Source organism: Mesoplodon mirus (genome assembly GCF_964341445.2).
Source record: "Mesoplodon mirus genome assembly, chromosome: 2".
In the NCBI taxonomy this organism is placed as follows: domain Eukaryota; kingdom Metazoa; phylum Chordata; class Mammalia; order Artiodactyla; family Ziphiidae; genus Mesoplodon; species Mesoplodon mirus.
Genome location: NC_138977.1, coordinates 127950973 through 127975570, shown reverse-complemented (window position 1 = coordinate 127975570; position 24598 = coordinate 127950973). Strand labels below are relative to the sequence as shown.

The following is a 24598-nucleotide window of genomic DNA, read 5'->3' as shown; positions in this document are numbered from 1 at the left end:
GAATAGTAGCATTTTGATCGAATTCGGTGTTTCAGGCACTGTGCCTTAATGCATCATTTGATTTACATGCACTATCATTTCACTTTCACAACGGCCGCAGGACACGCCGTGATTATCATTCTCAATTTATAGATGAAGCTCAAAAGACAAGCTCTTCCTCCAAGGTGACGTATTATATATACCTCATATTTGAAACGACCTCTTAACAGTTCCCAAAGTCTGTTTATACGCACTAGCACAGTAAAGCCCCACAACCCTGTGAGGAAAAGAGAATCCTAGTATTTCAGAAGTACCCCGACCAGTTCAAGACCACACAGCTGGGGAAGTTGGGACTCGGACTTAGCCCACCCAACAGGTTTAGACAGTCCCCTGAGGCCATAAGCTGCAGAGCAGACTCAAAGTGCCAAGTTCAAAGCGCCATTCTTGCTCACCTCTTTTTAGCTATATGATTTTTAGGCAAATTACTTAACCTCTCCATGCCTCAGTTTTATATCTGGAACAAAACACCTACGCTATAGGGTCGTTGGGAAGCTTAGAGCGTGTCTGGTAGTTGTAAACAACTTGCTTTTGGCTATCTCTTTGATACCTATTGTACTGACCAATAGGTTTTATCTTTCACATTTGAACCAGATTTTTTGTGCATTTAATTCTCGATTCAAACTGATGTCTAAAGGCCATGTAAAAATATGTGTATTTTTACATATTTTAATTAGGTTTAATCTTTTAAGCCTAATGTCATTTGGGTTCATTTTAAGGGCAAAATAACTGTTAGCAAATCTCTTTTTCTTTCTATACTTTCCTTAGCAATGATATTGAAAAAAATTGTTAACCAAAAATTATTGACCAAAAAAGTAAAATAATCGTTCTATGTTTTGTGGCTCATTTTTACATACAACTGATGGCTACATAGATTGCTAAACTGTTAGTTACTTTATAGTTTGTAACCTAGTTTGAGCCTCCTGAACTCATGCTCAAGTAAACAAACCATGCAACTAACATGCTGAGTCAGTTGTTGGTTCTCAACTTCTTGGCTTCTTGTCCACTCAGCAACCTGTCAGTAGTATATCCTTTCTACCCCATCCCTTGGAAGCTTGTCCTGACACAGGTTTTGCTAGAATCCAACAAGTTGGAACAGAAGCCACATTTAGTTAGAGCATACAAAACCATTAGGCAAATTACTAAATCTCACTACTGCCATTGGAAAAGGCTGTTTTGTTCTTTTGCCCCCTGTATCCTTTTACCAGTGTATATTTTGGGAAAGTGATGAAGTATAAGCACATTTCTCTCATCATGTTAGAGCTGATGGAATCCTACACTTGGAGTAGGCAGCTGTACATGAAACTCCATCTTGAAAAGAATCCTGATGAAGCAATTTCAGCCAGGAGCTAATAGCTGTGATATTTTGGTAGAAGTTGCTACGTGACATTCATTTAAGCATCCCCAGAAACTGAATGCTAACACCTTATTTATGACCCAGGCAAAGAGTTCCCCCTTTCTAGTTAGCAGCTAGAAAATCAAATTTTTATTTTTTATTTTATTTTTACATATACACGTATCTTCTTTTTCAAATTATTTTCCCATTTAGGTTGTAACAGAATATTTAGATGAGTTCCCTGTGCTATACAGTAGGTCCTTGTTGGTTATCTATTTTATTTTATTTATTTATTTTTTTAAAAATAAATTTTATTTTATTTATTTATTTTTGGCTGCGCTGGATCTTCCTTGCTGCGCGCAGGCTTTCTCTAGCTGCGGCGAGCAGGGGCTACTCTTCTTTGTGGTGCGCGGGCTTCTCATTGCGGTGGCTTCTCTTGTTGCAGAGCACGGACTCCAGGCATGCAGGCTTCAGTAGTTGTGGTTCACGGGCTTAGTTGCGCCGCGGCATGTGAGATCTTCCCCGACCAGGGCTCAAACCCGTGTTCCCTGCATAGGCAGGCAGATTCTTAACCACTGTGCCACCAGGGAAGCCCTGGTTATCTATTTTAAATATAGCAGTGTGTACATGTCAATCCCAAATTTCCAGTCTATCCCTCCCCCTCCCCCTTCCTCCCTGGTAACCGTAGTTAAGTTCGTTCTCTAAATCTGTGAGTCTGTTTCTGTTTTGTAAATAAGTTCATTTGTATAATTTTTTTTAATATTCCACATATAAGGCATATCATATGATATTTGTCTTTCTCTGTCTGACTTATTTCAGTTAGTATGATAATCTCCATGTCCATCCATGTTGCTGGAAAATCAAATTTTTAGTCCCAGATTTTTCCACTGGGAAACCTCTTACTCAACTCACATCTCCCGGGGAAGGGTTAAAGTAAAGCCAGAGTTGAAAACAGTATAAAAGGTAAAAGTGCTTCCTACATGTTTACTGATTTATGAAGCATGAGAACACTATACATCAAATTCAAATCTGCAGAGGGATAGCTGTATCTGCAAGTTTTTATTAAAAAAAAAAAAGCAATCACAAAACGTTAACATTTTGTAAATCTGGGTGGCAAATACATAGATTTCTTTTATGTTTGTTTCTAGAAAATGTAAATATGTAAACATATAGAAGTGTCAATAGAGAACCTCTTACATATATGAAGATGGAGGAATTTCACTCTTTGTACCCCTTTTGTAGAATTAAAGTTTGCAACGTTATTTCTTTATTTATGGTGAATTTATCACAAAAGTGATATGCAAACACATGTTGTAAGATGAATGAAATAACTACCACCACCACCATCATCATCATCACACCTAGCCTTGGATATGTTAACTCCCTGCATAGCTGTCATTCAAAGCATAAGCCATTAAATGGGATCGCTATTTGTCAAATAGTGGTGATCTATCAGAGTAGACATTTTATTGAGTTCAGGCTATCAAATCACTGACTGTGTGGTCCAACTATTTGTAGGTGCATTTTAACTAGGATGTTTGTAACTCACATAAATGTTGAATCAGACTAGTATTCACTGAGTCTTAAAGATTGTTATTTATTTGTCATTAGCCAAAAGGAACATATTTGCCAAACTATATTGCTAGCTCATCTATTCAGTTACTCAGCTTCTGGTAGAAACTACAGTTTGTTTCAAAGACCAGAAATTTTCTTCCCCCAAGGTGAAAACAGAATATTATTTACAGGAGAAATTTAGAAAAACATAGCAAATAATATTGCCAGAAGGACTTTTGGATATGAAGCTAGAGATTTGGAAACCCAAGTTAGTAGCTAAGCCAAAATTATCACCTTAAGTTAGACAATTATTCTACTTTTTAATAGTTCAGATAGTTGAAAGACCTGTTGGGGGGTGGTGAAGTTTGAAGGTTACCACTAAATAACAGCTGTTTTTATGAATTCTAAATTTGTTCTTAGTTTTTTTTTTTAAAGCTAAAGTTAAAAAACTGGCCGTATTTCGAAACTCAAAAATGGTTTCTTGTACATACAATTTTTTTTTAATTAATTTATTTTTGCTGTGTTGGGTCTTCGTTTCTGTGCGAGGGCCCTCTCCAGCTGTGGCACCAGGGAAGCCCCATACAATTTTCTTAATGAAACTTTTAAAGAGACATCACAGAATTTGAAGAAATTCCAGGATCTGACTTCTAAAATCTTACTTATGCCCCAGGCAAAATGAGAGGGCATGCAAGATAGCAGCTAGAAAACCCAAGTATTAGTCGCAGATTTTTCCACTGGGAAACATCTTACTCAACTCACACCTTCCATGGAGGATTAAAGAGCAAGCTGAGGGCTTCCCTGGTGGCGCAGTGGTTGAGAGTCCGCCTGCCGATGCAGGGGACGCGGGTTCGTCCCCCGGTCCGGGAAGATCGCACATGCCGCGGAGCGGCTAGGCCCGTGACCCATAGACGCTGAACCTGCGCGTCCGGAGCCTGTGCTCCGCAACGGGAGAGGCCACAACAGTGAGAGGCCCGCGTACCGCAAAAAAAAAAAAAAAAAAAAAAGAAAAAAAGAGCAAGCCGAAAACAGTAAAACATCTGTGTAACTATGATTAAAAAATCAAAGCTACTGCATATATTGTATAATGATTCATGATGCACAGAATGCTACTACTGATGGAATTCAGGATCTGGAGAGAGATAATCAAAAACAATCAAGGATAAAAATGGCTCATACGATGTGAAAATTTGTAGTCATCAACAGAATGCCACGTTTAAAATAGTTTTACTGTCGAGTTTTAGTGAATGGCTTGAAGCGACTCTATTAGGTATCAGTCTGACCTTGCTTACTGCAGTAGTTCTCTAGTATCCTTGCCAGATACTCTTCGGCTTCCTAAGATTTAAGGATTTCTAGTGACGGGGAGTCACAATATTAAACACTAGCTTGAAGCCAGTTCCAGGGGAGTCAGTGACCTTGAATTCTTCACAACCCAAGGTGATTCATACAGTCCTCAACACTGCATTGCATGAACTCGGCGATGAAATAAAAACACACACTTTAACCTTCAGATGTTTCTTTGGCAGTGCAAACATGGTACTTCGGATCTGGCTGACTACCTTTCCAGGGTCCTCTTAAAGTAATAAAAGTAAATCACTGATGCCCCAGCCAGGCCCATTTACTTGGTTAACTCTTTCACGCTTTTCAGACTCCGGTAAGCCCCATCCTCTCTGGATCTATTTACAAGACCCCACTGGGGTGAAACTTTCATTTCCCCTGCGCCTCTGCTGCTTAATTAGGCACTTGGTCCACGATCAAACACACCGCTTTTTGGACACCGGGATTTTAGCACTTTAGGCTCAAACTATGATTATACAGACTGGAAGAGTCTACCCAATGAATGAAAAGCCAATCTAGCAAGAAGTAGTGGAATCGCTACTTTTGATGCGGAGAGGGTCGGAACCGCAGTTAGCCACTCTTCCCTCGCTTCCCCGGCGCCTCGGAGACAAGAAAACGAAAGGATGGGCGGGGCTTGCCGCGACCCTCACGGCCTGCGCGGACCTGGGCGGGCCTCCAGGTTTCCCAGCAAGCTCCAGGACAGAGGAGGTGGGGAAAGGAGGTCATCGCGCCTGCGTGTTAGGAGGTGTGACCCGGGTGGGAAAGCTCTCCACGTCCGCCATTTTGGCTGCCTCTGTCGGTCTGTTCAGTTACCACGTGAACCGCCGACGGAGACCCGTTGGGGGGGGGCGGAGGCGGCGGCAGTGTTAAGTGAGAAGGGAAAAAAGACTACGAGGGGAAGGGGGTGTCTGGGTTGGGCGACGCGGTGACACCCGAGGCCCGGTGGCGGCGGTGGATCGGGGCAATCAAGGCTGAAGCAGCCAGGGAACGACGGCGGCGGCGGCGGCGGTCGGACAAACAGACTGACCGAGCCCGGCGGTGGCGGGAGCAGCGGGAGGAGCCGGAACGATGCCGGCCGTGAGCCTCCCGCCCAAGGAGAACGCGCTCTTCAAGCGGATCTTGGTAAGTGGGAGGCTCCGGACCAGCAGTGAGGAGGATTTAGCCGGTATACGGGCCTGTCACCCCTAACCTCGGCCCAGGGGCACCCGGCCACCGCCGCCCGGGACCCCGCCTTCGTGCTCCTAGTCAGGCCGAATGCAGTGCCTTGTCCCCTCTCGGGGTTCCCACTTGGGCCCGCGCGCCAGGGGCCACGGGCTTCCTCCTCCCGTCCCCACGCTCCGGAGGCCGTGGTTCCGGAGTAGGCCCCGTTCTCCTGGCTTCGAAGCGGCCGGTTTTCATTCGCCCTGAGCGAAGGGGGCAGAGGCCTGGCCTTCAACGGGGAAGCGGGCGACACGGGCAGGAGCGGTGGCCCGGGTGGTTTGGGAAGCCTGCCGGCAGGCCGGGGTGACACCCTTGGAAGGAACAGGTGGTGCGGATGCGGCACAGCTCATTCATTGCCCAAGCGCGGCTCTCCCTCCATCGTCCGTCCCTCCCTCTTCCTCTCCTCTTGGGAGTCACCTGTCCCCGCCCGGCTCGGGGTCACTGAATGACCTGGGAAGAGGGAAGAAAGAAAGGAGTTCAGAAGAGGAGAGGAAGGCTTCTAAACGACAGCCTCGATGGAGTCAGTAGGAATGCTGGCATCTGCAGCTTCTCGGCCTCTTTACCTCCTTTCAGGAGTAGGGGAGAGACATTTATTTCTTAGCTTCCGAGCGGGAAACATCACCCTCCTTGGGAGGTGGGGCCCATTGCGAGGGGGCGGTCCAGTAGGAAGTGGAAAGTTAAGAGCTTTCAGCGGAGAAGTTCTGGACACAGATTTTCTTGTAGACCGAAGTGTATTAACATTGACGCAAGAAATGAGCAGCAGAGAAAAGAGAATATAAGGACTTGTGAAATGGATCTTTTTGACGCTAGCTCAGGCTCGATAATTCCCTGCATTTCACGTTTGCCGTTTGCATTTTTTTTTAAATAACCGTAAATGCGATGATGTTTGGAGGGACTGTTTACCCTGTAACATCTGCCTTGTAGCTTTGGTGCTATAATTAATACTTTGTAGCACGTTTTTTGTTTGGCATCTAGTGTGTGGGTTGCCGCTTTCGTGCAGACACTTTATGAAAGGATTAACTGCATTTGCCAGACTTAAGACTTCAAATTTGGAGTGTGTGTACGAAAGTGTTAGTTCTTTCCTCTTGTAATTTAAATGTATTTCATTTGTTTGAAAAGTACAACAGCTCTGAGGATCCGTGTTTTCTAGAGAAAGGAAAGTAACCCATGTTGAACTAACTTTGATTTTACAAAAATATCCATATGCCTACAGATTTAGTCAGTTCTTGTGGAAACATACATAGGAAAGTCGCATCCAATACGGTGTTAACTCTTAGTTACCTTGAAGTCCTTATTGCCATTTTTTTTGGTTTCAAGACTAACTGGAGTGTAGGTAGGACTATAGCACCTTTTTTACCACAGCAATTTATTTACTTTTACAACTTTTAAAGGAGTAGTTGTTCTCTCCATTATGATAGCCATTAGCCACATGTGGCTCGTGTACACTTGAAATATGGCTAGTGTGATTGAGGAATTGAATTCTTAATTTTAATTAATTTAATTTAGTCTCAAGATGTCTCAAGATTAAGGAACACCCTGAGATTAAGGCTAACAGCTAGTGTAAGGGTCAGGAATGCAACTTTTTTTCGGTTGCGTTCGGTCTTCGTTGCTGCGCGCAGGTTTTCTCTAGTTGCGGCGCGCGGGCTTCCCATTGCGGTGGCTTCTCTTGTTGCGGAGAACAGGCTCTAGGCGTGCGGGGTTCAGTAGTTGTGGCACGAGGGCTCAGTAGTTGTGGCTCGCGGGCTCTATAGCGCAGACTCAGTAGTTGTGGCGCATGGGGTTAGTTGCTCCGCGGCATGTGGGATCTTCCCGGACCAGGGCTTGAACCTGTGTCCCCTGCATTGGCAGACGGGTTCTTAACCACTGCACCAGCAGGGAAGTCCTGAAACTTTTTTTTTTTTATGGCACTTACACCACACCTGCCTAGTTCTTTGTTAGGTAAAAGGAGTTGTAGTAATTGTTAGGTGGCTACACATATTGTAGGTACCTACAAATATTGTAGGTAAATTATTTCATGTTATTTATTGCTTTTGGAAAAAGTGCTGTTTCTACAGTTAATGATACTTAGGTTGGACTTAGTTGCAGATAAAATTAGGAATTGTTAACAAGTAGATTTCCACATGTGCATAGGAAGGTCAGCTGACTTTAGTTTCTATGTGACAGTAATAGTTTTGCAACCGAGTGAGGACAGCGACCTTGAAATTGGTCTTAATATACTTTTACCTGTACTGCATGTGTTTAGAATATAACAAAGAAAAAATAAAAAATGGAAACAAAAGTTTTACCTGCTCTGAAATCCCCTTTCTTCTGTATACAGTAGGTAATCAAATGTTTGAACTAGAATAAATTTGTTTAAAAGTGAATTAGAGGGACTTTCCTAGAAGTCCAGTGGTTGAGACTTCCAGTGCAGGGGGTGTGGGTTCGATCCCTGGTCAGGGGTGCTAGGATCCCACAGGCCTCGCGGCCAGGAAGCAAAGGCATAAAGCAGAGGCAGTGTTGTAGCACATTCAATAAAGACTTAAAAAAAAAAAAGGTCCACATCAAAAAAACCTTAATAAAAAAAGAAGTGAATTAGAAAATGAAATGCAATTTTGCTATAATGTAAATACACTACATTCTTATGAAACTCACAAAATACTTTTTTAAAAGGTCTGTAAAGAATCTTATGAGAAGAAAAATCCGATAATGTGGCAAATTCACTGATTTGTTTGTTTTCTTTTAGATTTCTATCCTAAATCCTTTCTGGAGTGGATATAGTATGAACGAACACAGAAGTATATGTTTTTATATAAATTGACAAAGGATATATATTTTTAAATGCTTTATTGTGTTAGAAACCTGAAATGTTTAAGACATGATTCTTTTGGGTTAAAAGTAGATTAAAAGACTTGTTTGTGCTGATTATTTCTAGAATAGAGTATTCTGGTAAAAAAAAAAAAGAACGACTACAGTTTAGTTTTCACTTGTAATAGACAACATGATATGTGCAGAGAAGCAGACAAAAGCTAATAGGGAACTGAATTTAACGTTTGATTATGCGAGTATTTCAAAGCCTTGCAGTCTTGGCCATTATTGGGGATTACACAGACTAAGTTATTTGATGGTATAGAGTTGCCATCCCAAGTGTTACTTTGAAGACTGGTTAAAGCAGTTTCCACAGAGGCAGACATGGTGCCCTGTATGATTGGTGGACAGGAGAGCTACTGGCCAACCAGCTTTAACAGAAGGGATCTCTTTGTTTAGTGTGCATTCTAATTTCCTTTAGTATTTCTGCTTCTGATAATGCATTTCTTAGAGAGCATTGATTCAAATATATTTTCTTTGTTCAAAAAAGTGCTTTTGGACATAAAAAGCTAGGTTATAGAAGGGATCATATGCAAAGGACTGTTTGTTCAGAATTTTCTCCCCCAGATAACTGCATGGTTCATTTCTTCTCTTATTTCTTTCAGAATTCTGCTCAGATGTCCTCTAAATGTTATATTGAGGTCTTCCTTGATCAGAAATCCTCTTCAGCGCAACCTTCTTATTTTCTTCCTTGCTTTATTTTTCTCATCACTTATCATCATCTGACATATGTATACAAGTAATTTAGCACATGTCTACCATAATTAAAACGGAGGTTTTATGAGGATAGGGATTTTGTTCTGTTAATTGCTATACCCCCATTAGTTAGAATAACGTACCATAATACGTATTCAAGAAATATTTTTGCATAAAATCAGTGTTAAGACAGTGAGTATAGGGCAGGAGAGAGAAATTGTAATCTTTGGATTTTGTGCTTGCATAAAGACTTTTGGAGAAGGGAGTTAGTTAAGCTGGGCCTTGGCATTGTAGAATACATTGTTATGAAGTAATTGTAGGGTATCAGGCAGAACCTGTATTACCCGGTGAGACCTTGGAAGTTTCATTTATTAATGAATCATGGTATTAGGTTTGTTTACATGGCCTTTTTCCCATCACAAAAGCATAAAAGGAAATTTTTACTGTTTCTTTTTTGGTTGTGTTAGCATTGGAGGAGATATGGTATCTGGATTAAATGAGGCTGTTTGTCATGAGGAGCCTGTTGTATCAGGTAGTAAAGCTCAATCATCTGTAGTTTCATACAGCTCTAAAACTGATTCTGACACAAAGTCAGGGGTGAGGACCAGCGTATATGATATTACGAGACAGGAATATATCATGTTAGAAGGGAGAACATTTGTAATTTAGAGTTGCTTTGTGAGTGTTTTTTAGAAAATTTAAAAATCCAATTGAATTCTTGGAATTTGGGAAAGGTATGCTGGGAAGCTGGTGTGGCAGAGCAAGCCACTTAACTAATCAGTGACCGTAGCCAACCCTCAGCATCCACATCTAAATACAACTTTGCTCTCTATTTGTAGGCAGTAGCCCTATTGAAGAGAGAAACACTTAAGATTCTTAGTGAAAAATGGTTTTAGAAATAATGTCAGTTGCCAGTGCTGATGGTAAAGAAGAACAAGTGAAGAGATTTAAAAGAGTGATGGTTGTTAGTATATATATTAGGATGTGGAGGGGAGGCAATTTTTGCTGTGACTGTATTTTTTTTCCTTAATTAATTAATTTTATTTATTTATTTTTGGCTGCGTTGGGTCTTCATTGCTGCGCGGGGGCTTTCTCTAGTTGCGACGAGCAGGAGCTACTCTCTTCATTGTGGTGCGTGGGCTTCTCTTGTTGCAGAGCACGGGCTCTAGGTGCGCAGGCTTCAGTAGTAGTGGCACGCAGGCTCAGTAGTTGTGGCTTGCAGCCTCTAGAGCGCAGGCTCCGTAGTTGTGGCCCACAGGCTTAGTTGCTCCGTGGCATGTGGGATCTTCCCAGACCAGGGCTCGAACCCGTGTCCCCTGCGTGGGCAGGTGGATTCTTAACCACTGCATCACCAGGGAAGTCCTGTGACTGTATTCCTGACTTATGGGAATTTCCCTGGAATGTCAGCTGTACATTTACACTTAAGCTGTTTTATGATGCACACTGTACAAACTTGTATTGAAGTTGTAACTTTAAAAAAAACTAGTTTAACTTGTTGCATGTGGTTTTTCCGCTTTAGGTAAGATATGAATTGTATTTTCACTACTTAATTTGGAACTAAAATAATTCCATAACATTTTAATTTAATAAAAGCAATCTTTTTGTCTATTTAAAAGTGAAATATAAATTGCAATATAGAAATAAATGATGGAGAGTTTAATGTTTTTGTTACCTGATATTCTCTATTCCACTGAGATTTTCTTTGGTAAGTATAATAGGAACACATTTTCAGTTGAGATCATTTGAAATTTCTACTAAAACCTACTGGGGAAATTATCTTATCTGAAGCCAGTGATTTTTTTTTTTTTGCGGTACGCGGGCCTCTCACTGTTGTGGCCTCTCCCGTTGCGGAGCACAGGCTCCGGACGCGCAGGCTCAGCGGCCATGGCTCATGGGCCTAGCCGCTCTGCGGCATGTGGGATCTTCCCCACCGGGGCACGAACCCGTGTCCCCTGCATCGGCAGGTGGACTGTCAACCACTGCGCCACCAGGGAAGCCCTCAGTGATAATTTTAATCTTAAAGATTGTTTGTTTTTATTATAGAGTAGATTATATGAGCATTCCTCTGTGTAATCTGTAAGAGTTGTTTTATCTGATTGTGTATAAAAGGAGAGATGAAAGTTTGCTTTTAAGAATATAGACCTAAGGGACTTCCCTGGTGGCGCAGTGGTTAAGAGTCCGCCTGCCCATGCAGGAAACACGGTTTTGATCCCTGGTCTGGGAAGATCCCACATGCCGCGGAGCAACTAAGCCTGTGAGCCACACTACTGAGCCTGCGCTCTAGAGCCCGCGAGTCACAACTACTGAGCCCACGTGCCACAACTACTGAAGCCCACGCTCCTAGAGCCCGTGCTCCGCAACAAGAGAAGCCACCACAATGAGAAGCCCGCGCACCACAAAGAAGAGTGGCCCCTGCTCACCACAATTAGAGAAAGCCTGAGCGCAGCCAAAAAAAAAAAGTATGCCCATGTGTTTAAAAAAAAAAGAATATAGACCTAGGGGGAAAAAAAAACCCTCCAGGCTGGTTGTGTACTTCCACACATGGTGGTGGTTCTGATTTAAAAAAAGAAAAATTTCCCCTTATGTTAATGGCTTTCATTTAATATGGTACCCTTTTTTTCCTGAGAGATCTCATTGAAGATTACAAGATCACCTTTGGTTATCAGTGCTTGGGAACTGAGTCAGAAACTTTAAGAAGAAGAGGGAAATGAAGTAAATTGGCATTTATTGATCATCTATTTTGAGCCATATTCTATGCCAGGCTTTTTTTCCACATTAGCTGATATAAACCTTGCATTACTCCTTTGAGGAAATTGTAATAAGTATAGGCAATACTTATGATTACATTGTCTAAAGTATATTTCTAATTGCTTTATATACAGTCAGTTGTGCTATATCAGAACATACGGGTTCCTAAAAGTCAGTGCACTATGCAAAATCAGGTAATAAAACCCACAGGGCTTGTGGGAAAAATGGAGTCGGCACAACACTTAAAAACTTCATTAATGCCAAATTAGGAACCAAGGTAAGAACCTAATAGAAATGATAGCACAGTTTGACATATGTAAAATGGCTAACCAATATGGAAATACTATAATGTAAATACTGCCTTTTACCTTGGAAAAGACCTGAAGGTTTGCTTGTAGAGGTAGGTGTCAGAAGGATTGCAGCTGGTGAGTTACTATGAAGTGATGGAAGGAAAGTTATCTTAAATCTGAGAGAAAGTTGTGACACGTCATAACCCACAAGGTGAACTGAGGGAGTTTAGATGTTTGAGGCGTGTGTCTGTGTTGTGCGTGCCTATGCGGCTCGTTTCAGCTGGGTGCAGTTTTCTGTGTTCATCTAGTATTTCTGGTGGACAAATCCCACAGAAGCAAACTTGAAATTTGAAATTTAGTATGCTCAAAATGTCAAATTATCGGGCTTCCCTGGTGGCGCAGTGGTTGAGAGTCCGCCTGCCGATGCAGGGGACACGGGTTCGTGCCCTGGTCTGGGAAGATCCCACATGCCGCGGAGCGGCTGGGCCCGTGAGCCATGGACACTGAGCCTGCGCGTCCGGAGCCTGTGCTCCGCAACGGGAGAGGCCACAACAGTGAGAGGCCCGCGTACCACAAAGAAAAAAAAAAAAAAAAAAAGTCAAATTATCAATCGTGTGGGAGCAAATATGTGTTTTCAAAACTAGTATTGTAGGGAACTGGCCATACCTGAACTTACTTAGAGGTCACACAGCCTGGGTCTGGGTAGCCCTTCCCTCGCTCTGAAGTGTATCTGTTATTATTATTTTCTTAAATTTTGGTTGCACCAGGTCTTAGTTACAGCAGGTGGGCTCCTTAGTTGCAGCTCCAGGGCTCCTTAGTTGTGGCATGTGGACTCCTTAGTTGTGGCATGCATGTGGGATCTAGTTCCCTGACCAGGGATCCACCCTGGGCCCCCTGCATTGGGAGTGCGGAGTCTTATCCACTGCGCCACCAGGGAAGTCCCCTGAAGTGTGTCTATTCTTGCATCTAGTATCTGAGATAGTGTCACATTCTTTGGCAACTTAGTTGCCGCTGCCATTAAGGAGACTTAAACTTCTTCCAACATTTTCTTTGTTAGAAGAAGCTTTGTACCCAGAGTATCAAAAGTTTCAGCCTAATTCATTCTAAAGATTTTTGTGGGGTAGCTAAGTTACACTTTTAAAGCAGGAAATAAAATATTATACGTTTCTTCAATTTGTATTTTGAAACAAGTTTGATGCTCAATGGGGGAAGCCTGGTGTGGAAAGAAAAATAGATGATGGGTTTTAATCCTGACTTTGCTTTACTTTATCTTTCATGTTTTTTAAACCTTAGTTTGTAAATTTGAATAAAGAGAGAAACAGTACTTTTCTGACCTACCTCACTGGTCTGGTAGTGAGATATGTATAAAAGTCCTTGGTAAATGGTAAAGCATATATATTAGTAAACATCTATTATAGGTGTAGTCTGTTAAGGATGTTAGCTTTTTCATTGAATTGATCTCATCTTGGTTTTATGTTATGCTTTGTATTCTGTTTAATATTATTATTTTGCTTTTGTATAGTTTTTGGTATTTAAGAAGGTTTATATTTTTGTTTTAATCAGTTTTATGTTTTATAAACTTTTATGTTTATACCTTTAAAAATTCCTGGGAATTCCCCAGAGGTCCAGTGGTTAGGATTCAGTGCTTTTACTGCCGTGGGCCCGGGTTTGATCCCTGGTCAGGGAACTAAGATGCTTCAAGCCACGTGGCGCGGCCAAAAAAAATTCCTTTAGTCCTCTTTTTTTCTTACTTAGGGTGTGGAGGGGAGGGAATTTTATGCTGTGATTGTGAATTTTATGCTATTTTATTTGTCATCTATAAAATAAATCCATTTTCTTTTTCTCCCCCCATTTTAAAAAATTATGGTGAAATATGCATAATATAAAATTTACCATCTTAGTCATTTTTTAAGTGTACAGTTCAGTGGCATTAATAAGCACATTCACATCATTGTGCAACCATCAACCCCATCCATCTCCAGAACTTTTTCATCTTCCCAAACTGAAACTCTGCACCCATTAAACAACTCCCCCATCACCACCCCTTCCCCAGCCCCTGGCACCCACCATCTGCTTTCTGTCTCTGTGGGTTTGGCTCCTCTAAGAACTGCATGGGAGTGGGATCATACAGCATGTGTCTTTATGTGATGGGCTTATTTCACTCAGCACAGTATCCTCAAGGTTCATCCATGTTGTAGCAGGTGTCAGAATTTCCTTCTTTTTTAAGGCTGAATAAAGTTCTGTTGTATTTATATACCACTTTTTGTTTATCTATTCATCTGTCAATGGACACTTGGGTTACCTCCACATTTTAGCCATTGGGAATAATGCTGCTATGAACATGGGTGTATGAATCTCTCTTCAAGACCCTGCTTTCAATGCCTTTGGGTATATACCAAGAAGCAGATTGCTGGGTCATATGGTAATTCTTGAGGCATACCATACCGTTTTCCACAGTGGTTCCCTAAAATGCACAAGGGTTCCAGTTTCTCTACATTCTTGCCAACACTACTGTTTTCTGTTTTTGTTTTTGTTTCATAATAGCCATACTAGTGACCATGAAGTAGTATCTCATCGCAATTTTGATTTTCGTTTTCCTAATGATTAGTGATGTTGAGTGTCTTTTCATGTGCTTATTGGCCATCTGTATGCTGTTTTTGGAGAAATGTCTAATTAAGTCCTATCCCATTTTTTAATTGGGTTGTTTGTTGTTGAGTTGTAAGATTTCTCTCTGTTTACGGGCTATCGATGCCTTATCAGATATATGACTTGCAGCTATTTTCTTCCACCTGTGTGTAGTCTTGCCCCCACCCAGGCCTGTTTGTTCGTTTGTTTATTTATTTATTTACTGCACCGCACTGCATGCAGTATCCTGGTCCCCCAGCCAGGGATCGAACCCATGCTCTGTGCATTGGGAGCGTGGAGTCTTAACCACTGGACCAACAGGGAAGTCCCTGTGTGTCATCTTTTGATGCACAAAATTTTTAAATTTTCATGAAGTCTACTTTTTCTTTTTTTTCTTTTGTTTTCTGTGCCTTTGGAGTCACATCTAAGAAATCACTGCCAAATTCAATGTCATGAAGCTTTTTTTTTGGCTTTGTTGGGTCTTCGTTGCTGTGCGCAGGCTTCTCATGGCGGTGGCTTCTCTTGTTGCAGAGCACGGGCTCAAGGCACGCAGGCTTCAGTAGTTATGGGTTACGGGCTCTAGAGCGCAGGCTCAGTAGTTGTGACTCACAGGCTTAGTTGGTCTGTAGCATGTGGGATCTTCCTGGATCAGGGAGCAAACCCGTGTCCCCTGCATTGGCAGTTGGTAAATCCATTTTCTTATGTGTGAGGCAGTGAATGAGCTTATTCTACTTAGTTTTTTTTCTAGTCTCTTTTCCTCTGACTTTTTAAAGTTATTTTTACTTTGTGAGAGCATGCCATTTTATGTACTATTCTACCCTCATCAATACCTTTGTTTTAGATTTAATTCTACAATTAAATATAGTTAATATTAAAGAGCAGACCTTTTTCTGAAGTTTTCCCAGTCATCTCTTGGTTGGATGAAGCTTATTGTCTAGTATAGATTCCTCAACAGTGCTTGTGGAAATCTCTTAAGGTCTTAGATGTTAAAAGTGTTTTCCTAGTGTCTTGATGTTTGAAGGGCAGCTTGGCTGGGTTTAAAATCCTTGATTCACATCTTCTTACATTTCTTGAAAATAATTGCCCCCCTGTTTTGCTTATATGTTGCTGATGCCAACCTGATTTTCTTTGTTGATGACTTGGTCTTTCTTTTCGAAGACTTGAATTTTTCTTATCTGTAAAAATTGAATTGTTTTACTGAGGTATGTCTCTGTGTTGACTATTCTGGATAAATTTTCCCTTGTGGTTTCAGATTGTAGATTGATGTTTTCTTTTGAGTCAAGAATTATAGTTTTGAATATTAGTTCTGGTCAGTTGTTTCATTCTTCAGTGATCTTTGCTTATTGGATCTTTGCATCTCTTTTATATTACGTTTCCTTCGATTCTTTTCTCTGTTACTCATTTGCTTGAGAAGTCTAATTTTCTGTCTTTTTAGATCATACATCTTGTAATTTAGTCTTCATTTCTGTGATGGATTTTGTTTTTTTCTGTTTCTTATGTTCAGTTTGTTCCTATTTTAAAACTTGTTTGCTCTTTAAAATTTTGAATATTTGATTTGAGGTGTTCTTTTATATCTTCATTTGTTATTTATTTCTAATTTGTGATGGAGTGTTAAATCTTTCCTCTGTGTTATCGCTTTGGTTTTGGTGTGTTTTCATCTGCCTCAATTTTTCACTTTTAAAAATTCTATGTAAGTAACTTGGTATGAATGCTGGGTTCTTTTTTCTGTTCAGGTTATTTGTGATGGGTTTTACTGCACCAGCAATATAGACAATTTTATTTTGGGGTGAGGCTGGATGGTTTCTTCAGTCTCTTAGTTCAAGAGTACTCTCTTTGTTGCTACAGTCAAATACAGTTTTAAAAATAAGTCCCCCTCCCACATTGTTCTGTATTGGTTTAATAAGGCCTTGATCTTCAGTGCTACCCTCTCCATCAAACCTTCAAGTGATACTTTCTCCTTCTAAGGTGTCTCCTTCTCCTCCAAAGCTATGCCTTACTAAAACTGCCACCTTTGGTCTTACAGACTTTCTGAGCCTCTACATTTTGACTCCCCAGTAGCCATTGCTCTCATCCATCATGTCTCTCAGTACTTCCTTTTGACCTCTGGCTTGGGTGAACTTGGGTGAATCCTGAATGTTACCCATTCACTCACCACGAGGACCCTGCTGTATTCTTCTTTTGGACAGTTCCCATTGGAACATGTGACTTCTGGTCTTCAGTGTTTATGCAATTACATGTAAATTAGAGTTTTTAGTTGTCTTATCTCTTTGTAATGCTCTGGGTGATTTTATTTGCTTCCTTTCTTGGCCTGTATGGTTTTTTTTTTAAATTAACTTATTTATTTATTTAGGCTAAGTTGGCTCTTTCTTGCTGCACGTGGGCTTTCTCTAGTTGAGGAGAGCGGGGACTACTCTTCGTTGCGGTGCGCGGGCTTCTCATTGCAGTGGCTTCTTGTTGCAGAGCATGGGCTCTAGGCGCGCGGGCTCAGTAGTTGTGGCACAGGGGCTTAGTCGCTCCACGGCATGTGGGATCTTCCCGGACCAGGGCTCAAACCCGTGTCCCCTGCATTGGCAGGTGGATCCTTAACCACTGCACCACCAGGGAAGCCCCAACCTGTTTTTATGAGGATTTGTGTAATGTTTAGAAATTAGGGGGCAGCCATTATCTTGTAAATAATTCATTTCTGGTTTTATGTGTTATGCTTGAAAATAATAGTGCTTGCTTTAAGATAATTTGCAGTTCAGGTTTTATATAATTGAGTAATTGGTTATACTTTTGTTGCTGTGTCCCCATGACCCCTCCATTGTTTTCTTTAAACTCTTTGGGATTATTTATCATTGAAATAATTATGAGGTTCTATTAAATAGCTGACTCTCAATCATATGTATATACCTTGAGTTTTATTGAATTTTGTCCTACCCCTAAGCAATCAGAGTTCATAGCAGAGTTCTACTCATATTAAGCAGGAATCCTGAATTTTCCTTCAATTTCCTTCTCTCAAGTGACATAATTTAATGCTGGGGGAAAAAAAAAGAAAGGTAAGAGAAGTCTGGCACGTTTTATAATGCATTAACAGGATTTTAGTATCCAGAAAGCAGATGGTGATTGTCACATTCAATTCTGTGGCTAGTAAGACCTCATCTGTAATTTTAACTTCTGGACCCAAAACTAGGAGAGATAAAGACCAACAACTCTGTAATGCTGACACACCACAAAAATATTGGTGTAAAATTACCACGGACCTTTCTTGTCTTTTGTTATGAGACTATGTACTTGTTACTTTAAATTTTTGAAGTGCCTTTGTTTTGTGAAATACAGATTTTTAAAAGATTGTTTATTTAGAAAAATAAAAATTAAGCAACCCCCTTTTTTTTCTTTCTTTCTTTTTTTTTTTGCAGTACGTGGGCCTCTCACTGCTGTGGCCCCTCCCGTTGCGGAGCACAGGCTCCCGATGCGCAGGCTCAGTGGCCATAGCTCACGGGCCCAGCCGCTCCGCGGCATGTGGGATCTTCCCGGACCGGGGCATGAACCCGTGTCCCCCTCATTGTCAGGCGGACTCTCAACCACTGCGCCACCAGGGAGGCTCAAGCAACCCCATTTTTAAAATAAATTTACTTATTTATTTTTTGGCTGCGTTGGGTCTTCGTTGCTGCGCGCTGGCTTTCTCTAGTTGCAGCAAGCTGGAGCTACTCTTTCTTGTGGTGTGAGGGCTTCTCATTGCGGTGGCTTCTATTGTTGTGGAACATGGGCTCTAGGCGTGCGGGCTCAGTAGTTGTGGCCCACGGGCTCTAGAGTGCAGGCTCAGTAGTTGTGGCGCACAGGCTTAGTTGCTCCGCGGCATGTGGGATCTTCCTGCACCAGGGATTGAACTCCTGTCCCCTGCATTGGCAGGTGGCTTCTTAACCACTGCGCCACCAGGGAAGTCCCCAACCCCATTTAAATTGTCTAATTTTTTTGAAATTTTACTAGTTTTATAAAACATACAAGTATGGGAACAACACTGTATCGACTTCAGAGGGTGGCACAAAAGGTCAAAGGACTTAAAACTTTCATATAAGGAACAGCTAAAATTACAAAGATGTTTAGCTTGAATAAGAGAAAACTGAAGTCTTAAGAGCTAGAATCACTAAACAGAAATTAGAGGGTGATAGAGTTTGGCTCAGTATAGCTAAAAACATTTCAGTAGAGCGAGCTGGCACCAACAAGAGCTGTGTGGCCACTTGCACCAGATGACGTTTACTATAGAATTAAGACAAACTTATTTTTTAAAATAGTATGAAACTAGGAGGGGGAAAAATCATTCTTAAGATTTGTTTTCATGGTTGTAATAGTTTGCCAGAAATTGTATGATATAAAAGGCTAACATATTGTCTGCAAATGGAAGCTCCAACTAAAAGAATTAAAGGAAAGGGAGGATAAAGGTAGTTTTTCAGCGTTCCTATGTTTTCTTTTCAAAAAACATTAAAAAAATTTAAAGTATAATTACCGACAGTGAAATGCACAGTTTTTGTTTGTTTTTTTTTTTTGCGGTACGCGGGCCTCTCACTGTTGTGGCCTCTCCCGTTGCGGAGCACAGGCTCCAGACGCGCAGGCTCAGCGGCCATGGCTCACAGGCCCAGCTGCTCCGTGGCATGTGGGATCTTCCCAGACCGGGGCACGAACCCGTGTCCCCTGCATCGGCAGGCGGACTCAACCACTGTGCCACCAGGGAAGCCCAATGCACAGGTTTTGAGTGTACTGTTCTATTAGTTGTCTTGAGCATACTGTTCTTTTAATTTTGACAAGTCATAAACCAGTACAGCCTATGCCCCTTTCAAGAACATTTAAGCCATCTCAGAATAGACACCTTGTTCCTCTTGATTGTATATTTTAATTCAGTTTATGCTTTCAGATTTCTCTATAATCAGTCAAACTGTGTTGGGTCTAAATATTTTAAGCCGTAACTGATACCGTAGTGCTTTATTTAAACATTTTATTGAGTGCTTACTCAGGTTCTTTATATACATTTGTATTTAAATCTCACCTTAACCCTGCAAGGTTGTTAATGTCCACATTTTGCAGGTGACACATTTGAGGCTCTAATAAGTTTAATTAAGCCAGTGATGCAAACCTGTCTAAGTGTTTTCTAAGATTTGAACTGTAGGCTCTAGAGCAGCGTTGTCCAATAGAATTTCTTGTGATGATGGGAATGTTCTGCATCTGAATTTCCATATGTTAGCCATTAGTCACATGTGGCTGTTGAACACCTGAGATGTGGGTAGTGTGACTGAGGAGCTTTACTGAAGAATTTTAAATTTTATTTAATATTAGCTAATTAAAACGTTAAATAGCTATAGCTCTGAGTCTAAAGACTGAAGTTGCTCTTTCTCCATACCTGTCTGCTCTACAGAAGTAGGACTACTAAAAGTAGTTCCAGTACACTGGCACTACTAAGTGCTAGCCAGGCTCCTAGTAAGTTAATAAATGTTTCCTGAGTTGATTTTAGCATAGCTAAGGCTCATTTTCTTTTTAACTTTTTAATTGTGAAAATTTCAAACATATGAAAACAAAGATAATAATATAATGAACCTATCTCCTTGGTTTGACAATTACCAACTTTCAGTGCATTCTTTTTCATCTATGACTCCTACCCCCTGGATTATTTTGTCAAATCCCAGGCATCGTTTCAAAATGGCTGACTTTTAAAGCTAAGTTTGGCTTTTATCATTTAGCTTGATTGGAGGCTGCATTCCTTTTAATCAGTTTTGATGGATAAAATGTTTTTTGCATTAGCTGAAGGAAAACAATAGAAAGGTATATTTAATACTAAAGAAAATTATGTAATGTTAATGCCAAATCTAAATTGTATGTATTGGGACTTCCCTGGTGGTCCAGTGGTTAAGTCTCCATTTCCACTGCAGGGGACACGTGTCCAGTCCCTGGTCAGGGAATTGATATCCTGCATGTCACCCGGTGTGGCCAAAACAAAACAACCCCACCCCCCATAAATTGTATGTATTATATTTGAATTTTATTTGTCACTATCTTCTATTGATGTAAATAGCCTAGTTTCTTTATTTGCCATGTCACAGTTCTACTATCAGTTCTGTTTTTAAAATCTTTGTAGTACTGTTGAATCTGTCCTGCTTATGTGCCATCCAATAGCTGACCTGGGGCCTGGACAATGTATCTGTTAGCTCAGTTCTCAAAGTCTGGTGTGCTGTGAATAAGACTGCATGTTTATGAACCCTGGAATTCATAAACAACTTATGGGGTTGCTTTCTCCAGTTCTGCCTCCTCTGTGATCTTCCTGATATTTTGTTTCCCTGGGCCTCTTCTCATCCTCTGTCTAGAAGGCTGGGGTTCTAGTTATTTCGCTGTGCTGTGTACTTTTGTGGTCATGCCCATATTTGGTTAGAGGTTTATCAGTTTTATTGATCTTCTCAAAGAACCAGATTTTGGTTTTACTGATTTCCTTTATTTTTCTCTTTTCTATTTCATTGCTTCTGTTCTTTTTTCTTTTGTTTCTTCTGCTTATGTTGAGTTTAATTTGCTCTTATTTTTCTACTTTCTTAAGGTGGAAGCTGATATGATAATTGGAGACCTTTTAGAATACAGGCTTTTTTCTGACTACTTTTATAATTTTCTCTTTTGTCCTTATTTTTTAGCATTTGGATTGTGATGTGCCTCATTTTTTGTTTGCTTTTTGTTTTGTTGTTTTCTTTTTTTTAGTTGATCCTGCTTGGAGTTTGTTGAGATTCTTGGTTCTTTGGGTTTAGTAGTTTCCATTTCTCTATTGATATTTCCTATTTGTTTTCTGATTATTTCATGTTTTCCTTTCAATCTTAATAGTTACTGTTTTAAAGTCTGTCTGCTACTTCTATCATTTTCTGAATCTGTTTTTGTTAATTAATTTTTTTCTGTAGGTCATGGGTCACAATTTCCTGTTTCTTCACATTTCTAATAATTTTTGTTTTTCTGTCATGTGTATTATAGACACTAGGATATTGAGTATCTGGATCTTGTTGTCCTTTGTAATAGAGTTTTGTTTTGGCAGATGGTTAATTTGCTTGTGCATCAGCTTGTTCTTGTTTTTAAGCTTTAATAAAAGTGGCTCTAGATTATTCTTATTCCCAAGGTGTGGCATTTCTATGTCTCTGATGAATCCTGGAGTGTTTAATGAAGTCTCTAACTGGATGTCTGGAACTCAGATGTCTCCCAGCCATGTATAAGCATCCATAGTTGTTCAGCTAATGCTACTTGGTAGTTGTTCTTGGCCAACTTGAGTAGAATTCTTCAGTGTACCTGATCAATTTAATACTTGACCAAAACTCTTGTACAAATTTCTGAAATTTCATCTCTGAACAGTTCTTTCTAATACCCTGCTCCATAAATTTCAGATCTTCAGGCATTTTCTATCTCAGATATCTGCTTAGGTCAGTAAGACTGACATGTTCTACTCGTGTTCCTCCTCTCTATTATGCAGTCTGGAAAATGCCTAAAGGCAAAAAAAAAAAAAGATTTTCTTGGGATTTACCTTGTTTCCCTTCTGAGAGCACAGTCCTGTGTTGGCTCTTGTCCAATGGCTGAAAATAATTATTTCATATTTACTTAACCAGTTTTATGCTTGGCAGGAGCATGAGCTGGTGTCAGTTATTCCTAGACATTTTAGAAGCAGGAGTCTCAGTGTATGGTGCCAGCATTTAGCACACAGGATTTGAACAGTTCATTCTGTTTGAATTATATCCTGTTTTGCTTTACTGTTTCTGTAGCACACTGTTAATATTTTAAAATTTAGCTGCTAATGAAAGCTAACAGTCTACAATATTCTAATATTTTTGAAACTATTATGTTTAATCTTGAATTAACATATGTTCATGTTACAGGCAAGGTGACAAACAGAATACTATGGCATTCATTCCGTACCAAGGGAACCTCTTATTTATAATTCTGAAATTTCAAGAACTCCCGAAATACAAGAATTTCAGAGATGGGATTGTAGACATGTATTTTTATTTAATTTTATGATTCTCCTGTGGAGAACTTAACATGTCTGCCCACAATGTTGTTTTATAAAGCCTGTTTTAAATGAATTGATGTGAAACCTCTGCTCAAAGTATACTGTATGTAGTATTTGCATCTCTCAACCTAAATAAAAGTAAATTCTCTAAAAATTTACTTTAAGTCTACAGGTTTGATTAAAGCAGCATTAAGTATCTTATGGTTTAAAAAAAAAGAATCTTATCATGGTAGCTTTAGTCTCATGATTCTGTAGAATGAACTTTAGTGATAGTGTTACATGGGACTTTTAAAAACGAGCAAATTATTTTTTTCATTTTGTACATTTACGCCTTTTGAATGGTTCAAAAAAGGACTCCTTATGATTTTATCTTCTGTTATACTTTAAGACTGCTTTTATAAGATTCCATTTTGATTAGACAGAAACCTGTGTTAAAGCCGAATTATACATAGATCTGGCCTTATATGTTTGGAGGAAAGAAATTGTTGAATATGATACACTACTTCCTATTTTTCTTGTAAACCCTATATGCTACTAGAGTTTATCTTTGGTCAACAGCAAAAGTTTCAAGGAAATTTTTTGGGGGTAAAGTAAATTGAATGTTTGCTGTTACTCTTTCCATTAAACTGTGAGAATACTACTCTCATTTGTTATGAGTGACCTGTTGTAGGAGTAGTGCTTTTAGGAAAAAAAGAGATTGAGGGCTGTTTCCTTAAATGCACACTGAATGGTATGCCATTCTCAATTATTTTTATGGGTCACCTTCACAGAAGATAATTGGGTTAGTGGCATTGAGTATAATTTCAGTATGGGCAGCCGCCAAATTTCATTAATTGGGAGCATAATCATTAGGAACTGAAACTTAATTACTTTTCTGAAGTTTGATAAAATAAAAAACTAAGTGCTATAGTATTATCTCATTCAAAGAAAGTGGAGTTCGGTTTTTCATTTTCCTTTGGTAAAGTTAGTTATTTGGGGGAATTAACAAATTGGTTAATCTGTGTGTGTTCATTTTTGTCACCTTATTTTTGGCATTTTTATTGCCTATTTGATTATAGTACTGAGTAAGCAAAGGAACAAAAGGTGAGATAAAAGTTGAATTTGTTGGTTAGAAGATCTGTTAAAAGATGAAAACTCTTGGCTTTAATAATATTTATGTTAATAAAATGTAATAAAATTTCTGTATGTGATGGAAAGAGCTCTTAACTGGGACTCAGAAGACCTAGACTGTTAGGCCCGCCAACACTAACTAGGAATTTTGCTACTAACTAGGTTTGTAATCTCTGGCAACAGATGCACGAGGACCCCATGCGGATATTTGGATGTCTTTCTCTGAATAGTTCCATCACTTTCAGTACCTCAGCCTCCTTGAACTTCAATCTTTGTTTCTTCAACTCTGTGGACTGTTGTGCTCTGCTTCGGATCCTTCTCCCTGTGCTATAATCTGTAAAACAGTGATATTACCAAGTGTATCATGTCCCCCCAACCCATGGTTCACAGTCCTGCACTGCCTGTTGTCCAGTGTCTAGCAACAGTTATTTTATACATTTTGTCCACTTTTGTTGTTTATGTTAGAAGGACAAGTTCAGCCTCACTCCATCATGGCTAAAACTGGAAGTTCCCTTGCTACGTTTTTACAGAAATAAATTTTTAGAAAGCAAATTGAGGGTTTTAAGAACAGTGAACTTAGGGGGCTTCCCTGGTGGCACAGTTGTTAAGAATCCGCCTGCCGAAGCAGGGGACACGGGTTCGAGCCCTGATCTGGGAAGATCCCACTTGCTGCAGAGCAACTAAGCCTGTGCCCCACAACTACTAAGCCTGCACTCTAGAGCCCGCGAGCCACAACTACTGAAGCCTGCATTCCACAACTACTGAAGCCTGCGTGCCTAGAGCCCGTGCTCTGCAACAAGAGAAGCGGCTGCAATGAGAAGCCCG

General features: G+C 40.3%; 1 protein-coding gene across 2 annotated transcripts in view; it reads left to right on the top strand.

The window, feature by feature from the left end:
- Positions 1-5036: 5036 nt before the first annotated feature.
- NAA15 (N-alpha-acetyltransferase 15, NatA auxiliary subunit) overlaps positions 5037-24598 on the top strand; it is a 77801-nt gene continuing 58239 nt past the window's right edge. For both annotated transcript variants that reach the window (XM_082611305.1, XM_082611304.1), the window contains exon 1: positions 5037-5383. In XM_082611305.1, coding sequence (XP_082467431.1) covers positions 5330-5383 — 54 coding nt within the window. In that variant the 5' untranslated portion in view covers positions 5037-5329. The remainder of the gene's footprint in view (positions 5384-24598) is intronic.